The sequence below is a fragment of the Oncorhynchus gorbuscha genome, linkage group LG19 (genome assembly GCF_021184085.1).
Source record: "Oncorhynchus gorbuscha isolate QuinsamMale2020 ecotype Even-year linkage group LG19, OgorEven_v1.0, whole genome shotgun sequence".
Taxonomy (NCBI): Eukaryota; Metazoa; Chordata; class Actinopteri; order Salmoniformes; family Salmonidae; genus Oncorhynchus; species Oncorhynchus gorbuscha.
The window spans coordinates 13,924,990-13,929,958 of NC_060191.1; the positions used below are offsets into that span (position 1 = coordinate 13,924,990).

At 42.3% G+C, this 4,969-nt stretch overlaps 1 protein-coding gene across 1 annotated transcript; it reads left to right on the forward strand.

Moving 5' to 3' along the window:
- The first annotated feature begins 1,561 nt into the window (after positions 1-1,561).
- LOC124006193 (transmembrane protein 158-like) lies at positions 1,562-3,467 on the forward strand. Its single transcript, XM_046316035.1, has one exon. The coding sequence runs from the start codon at positions 1,891-1,893 to the stop codon at positions 2,584-2,586; it is 696 nt and encodes a 231-aa protein (XP_046171991.1). The 5' UTR covers positions 1,562-1,890; the 3' UTR covers positions 2,587-3,467.
- The last annotated feature ends 1,502 nt before the right edge of the window (positions 3,468-4,969 follow it).

The following is a 4,969-nucleotide window of genomic DNA, read 5'->3' on the forward strand; positions in this document are numbered from 1 at the left end:
CCTACCGACACTTATAGAGAGAGACAGATGTTCACTGATGTGCCTGGCTATCCTTGAGTGCACCATAGCTACTCCATAACGGCTGTCTGTCACAAACTCTATATAGCCTCGTTATTGTTATGTCATTTTGTTCTGTTACTTTTAGATGTACATTTTTTAAACTTTAGTTTATTTAGTAAATATTTCTTGAACTGGAATTGGTTAAGGGCTTGTAAGTAAAGCATTTCACGGTAATGTTGTACATTCGGCGCATGTGGAAAATACAATTTGATTTGATCCCAACAAATGGCATTACTGAGTCTGCTGGTGGTAACACATCTAAACATGCACTCTAAGCAGTCTGACTGGGGCTGAAATAGAATTAATTAAGACTAAATCCATTATCATAAAGAGAGATAATCTAACTTGATTACTTCCCCTTAAGGCAATTCATCTCCGGCACCTGCTTTGATTTGATATGAATTGCCCCTCGCATCCCAGGGGGGATTTCATTGCCATCTTATGCTTGTGTAATTACCATCAACTGGTGTGCACACAGACTCACACTGAAGAGTCATTTGAAGATAATCAATGGATTGACTGGTTCTGTTGAATGAGCACCAATTATGGGACTCTACCTTCTTCATAGAAAGGATGAGGTAGCGACAGGCCAGGAATCACTGATGGTGTGGCCGGGATTTAAAACAAACAACATTTTTTGTTTATTTGCAGATTTATACGCTATTATTTACTATAATATAGGTTTATTGTTTTAAATATGGCTGAACAGTCTAGCATGGGAGCCTTCCCCTTCAGGACTTCTTCTTAGCAAGGCCTTCTGATTTGTAGGGCTTCTTGGAGTAGGGCGAAGACAAGTTGGTCCTTGACGCTGATCTGGGACAGTTTAGCATTTTCCCCATTAATGGAGTTGGGGGAGGGGAAGCTGATCCTAGGTCTGTACCAATGGGAAATGTCACCCTGGAAGGGAATTCTCACAGTCCATTGTCCAGCGGTGCTGAACTGTGGAGTTCATGGGTTGCTGTCCGGTTTAATGGTGCTGAATCTCGCATCCGCTTTAGCACCATTGAACGTATTACTCTTTTGACAAAGTCAAAAATTTGAGGAGACATATTTTCCTGCATCACAATTCATATTAAGAGGCTTTGGGCATAGGGACTCAGTTGGCCAAATAGAAAGCAATAAGGGTGATATGTTTTGACACAATCATACATTACACAATAACTTATCCGTCCCAGGGTTGCAGATATCCTACAGGGAGCGAGGAAGAGGAGGGGGAATGCCTTGTATTTGCGCACATCATCTTCCACCCACCCTGTCCTTGAAGCCGCGTCACGCATTAAGTAAAGAGAGGCGCGCATGTTCCCAGATAGGGCTACTCCTGCTTTCCTTCCTCACACACCTGAGAGAGAGAGAGAGAGAGAGAGAGAGAGAGAGAGAGAGAGAGAGAGAGAGAGAGAGAGAGAGAGAGAGAGAGAGAGAGAGAGAGAGAGAGAGAGAGAGAGAGAGAGAGAGAGAGGCGGAGAGAGAGAGAGAGAGAGAGAGAGAGAGAGAGAGAGAGAGAGAGAGAGAGAGAGAGAGAGAGAGAGAGAGACTACCAGGGTCCTCGCAGCACATCACAGCCTATCTCTTGCAAAGTAGTGCCCAGTAGCAGTTTGGCAAGAAGCCAGTTACTTTCTTAACCAATTCGAGGGAGGAGGCGCGCACGGTGCGTGTGACCGGCAACTGACGTTCCCAACTATTCTCTCCGGCAACGGAAGATGCACACTATGGATGTTTGTGTAATCGCTGGAGACCGCAGTTTTCTGCATTTTTTTAACGACGGACACGCCTCGTCAGTTGCCTTGCGTCCCCACGGAACATCATGCGAGTAGGAGCAACGCACCCAATGCCATGCTGAGCAACTCCCCGACTTTTCTGCTGGCCCTAACCACGGTAGCTGGACTACTCCAGCGGTGCCACGGCTGGAGCGACGAGGACCTCCTGTTACCCCCCATCAACTCCACCAACAGATTCTTGGCCAACTTGGAGGTAGACGTGCACTACTCGAAGAGATCCGTGGAGGAGAGCGAAGCCTCCTCGTCAGACACTTCGTTACAGCCGTTGCCACAGTGCAACGTCAGCGTGCAGAGCCTTTTCCCCACCTCGCTAATGGCTCGTTGGGACAGCAACGTCGGTTTCCAGTGCGATGTGTTTATATATACCGCCAATAACCATGGAAGGGCTTTTTTCTCTGCTGCTATCAACAGAGCCATCTCACCTGTTCTCATCGAACACCTCGGAGTCACCGGCGGCCAGCAGGAGTTTAGACTGTGTGTTGGATGTGGCATGTCACGATACCGGCGATTCGGCAAGTCAAAGGCTCAGCAGACAGGGGATCCCATCAATTTCTGCTGTGTTGACTTCAGCCTTAACGAACTAAATGGGGACAAAAGTTGGAGATTGAACCGTAAACCTATCGAGTCAACTCTTGTGGCTTGTTTCATGACTCTAGTGATAATAGTGTGGAGTGTTGCTGCCCTCATATGGCCGGTGCCTATTATTGCAGGATTTCTGCCCAACGGAATGGAACAGAGAAGGCCGAGATAAAGAATTCTGGAGATAAGCCCCCAAGCCAAGAGGCAAAAAATACTGTAGAATACACATTTCAACGTTTTTTTTCACATTCTACCCGTATGAAAGAATGTCCGTTTCCCAATTTTACCGTTTAGAATGAAAGAGTGCTTTTTGGTTTTGGTCGATTTCCTATTTATAGGCCTTTATGGTAAGAAGACCAATAGTTTTAAAGGTGGGCTGTGTTATTGTATTACATTGGCTGTAGAATAGGTGCATATGTAGAGTGTGTTAACAACATTTCACTGTAAACAGTGTTTGTATGGTTTTACATGTTTCTAGGATTATTGCCTATAGGCAAGTGGTGTAGTGGTGCCTGAAGAATAGGTATACTCTTAATTTTGGAAAAAAATGTCCCAAACGGCCTGCCCGGCGAAGGAAAGGCGCTCTGTGTGGAAAATTCTATGCGAAACAATGACATTCATTCTGTATTACCTAAAATGATAAATCCCATATTGGTCTTTCACAGACAGGCCAACCCAAGCTGTACTGTGCAAGGAGGCTAATTGTAGGCGTACTATTGAAACAGATAAATTAGACTGTCAACTAAATCAGAAATTCAAAGGTTTCAGATGTATTTTTTTCAGATTTTCACTCTCAAAATCACACTTTGTTTTATAGAAAAACAACACAGTTGGATGTTCTAAGTCCATAAAAATGCTTAAACTACATCATGAGACCACTTTTGAGGTCTGGGAAATATCGAAGATAAAACCATTTTTGTGTAGTTCAAATCAAAGTTTTTTTGTCACGTGCGCCGAATACAACAGGTGTAGACCTTACAGTGAAATGCTTACTTACAGACTCTAACCAATAGTGCAAAAGAAAAAGGTGTGTGTGTGTGTGTGTGTGTGTGTGTGTGCGTGCGTGCGTGCGTGCGTGCGTGTGTGTGTGTGTGTGTGTGGGTAAGTAAAGAACTAAAACAACAGTAAAAAGACATTTGAGAATAACAGTAGCAAGGCTATATACAGACACCGGTTAGTCAGGCTTATTGAGGTACTATGTACATTTAGATATGGTTAAAGTGACAATGTATATATGATGAACAGAGAGTAGCAGTAGCGTAAAAGAGGGGTTGGCTGGTGGTGGGACACAATGCAGATAGCCCGGTTAGTCAATGTCCGGGAGCACTGGTTGGTCGGGCCAATTGAGATAGTATGTACATGAGTGTATAGTTAAAGTGACTATGCATATAAGATAAACAGAGAGTAGCAGCAGCGTAAAAGAGGGGTTACTCTTTAATTCAAGTGTGCAGGCACCTAGCACTATTGTTTTGTTAGTGGTGTTTGTGTAGCACATGAGATGGAGTTTGCAAGACAAATGGCCACTGGATTAATGCAAATAATCATGATATCATTCTGCCAGGTAGGCGTAGGCTACTTTGTAGCTAGTAAACATTTAATAGGTTTTTGGGAAAGCCTTTCCATCTACCAGAAGACAGTTAGGCCTATCATTAGCATTGCTATAATTTTCCTGTTCCTTAATTGTTTGAAACCTGGACATTTTACTTCACATTATGAGGCATGTCTTACCATTGCATAGAAACATGGAGGTAATCATTTTATAAAGACTTCCTCATATGCGTTCTCCTGTTCTGCTGGTTTTCGTTCAACTTTATTCTCTTTGTCTAGCAGCCAAATGCTCATAGTCATATTAGCAACTGATGAAGGTTGTTGCACCTTTAGATCTCCCTCATATCTAATTTTCTTATGGATATTTCAATCTCCATCCATCAAACCTCTCACATATGCTGTGCACATTTTAGTGTGGTGTTTTCTTGCTAATTGCATTTTGGAACATTCCCATGTAGGCCTACCGCCGTGTGCCCATTGCTGCCTCTAAAATGTGAAGAAATAATAGTTTATCAACATTTAAGCGAAACATTAAGAAATATACGCATGCCCACTGAAAAATAAGTGGGTATACGGTGTAAACCTGTGCATACCCTCAACTACACACACCACTGAGGCCTGTTATTTGTTGTGTTTATGTAGAGAGAAATTGCAGTTTTTCTCATGAATTTGAGTTAAGTGTGTTGTAATACATGGTGGGTAGATCTTGTCAAGAATAAATGCATAAATGTCATAGGCCTACCTGAATTTATTTTGGATGTTGTATCAAATATTTTGACGTATTGGCAACCCCTCTCTGATATGGTTTAATATTATTTATAATGTTAGATTTATATATATAACACAATTAAAACTAAGCTGATAATATATTTGTATTTATTTGTATGAGATAACATGAATTAATAAATAAATCAAATGGATTTGTTTTATATAATACGGAGGTGAGGAGACCTATTTATTTTTAACTAACTGCTTAGTGACCGATTACACAAATAGACTGGGTCGGT

Bases quoted from the DNA above. Each gene is read 5' to 3' on its own strand.
- LOC124006193 (XM_046316035.1), top strand. From the start codon at position 1,891: ATGCTGAGCAACTCCCCGACTTTTCTGCTGGCCCTAACCACGGTAGCT.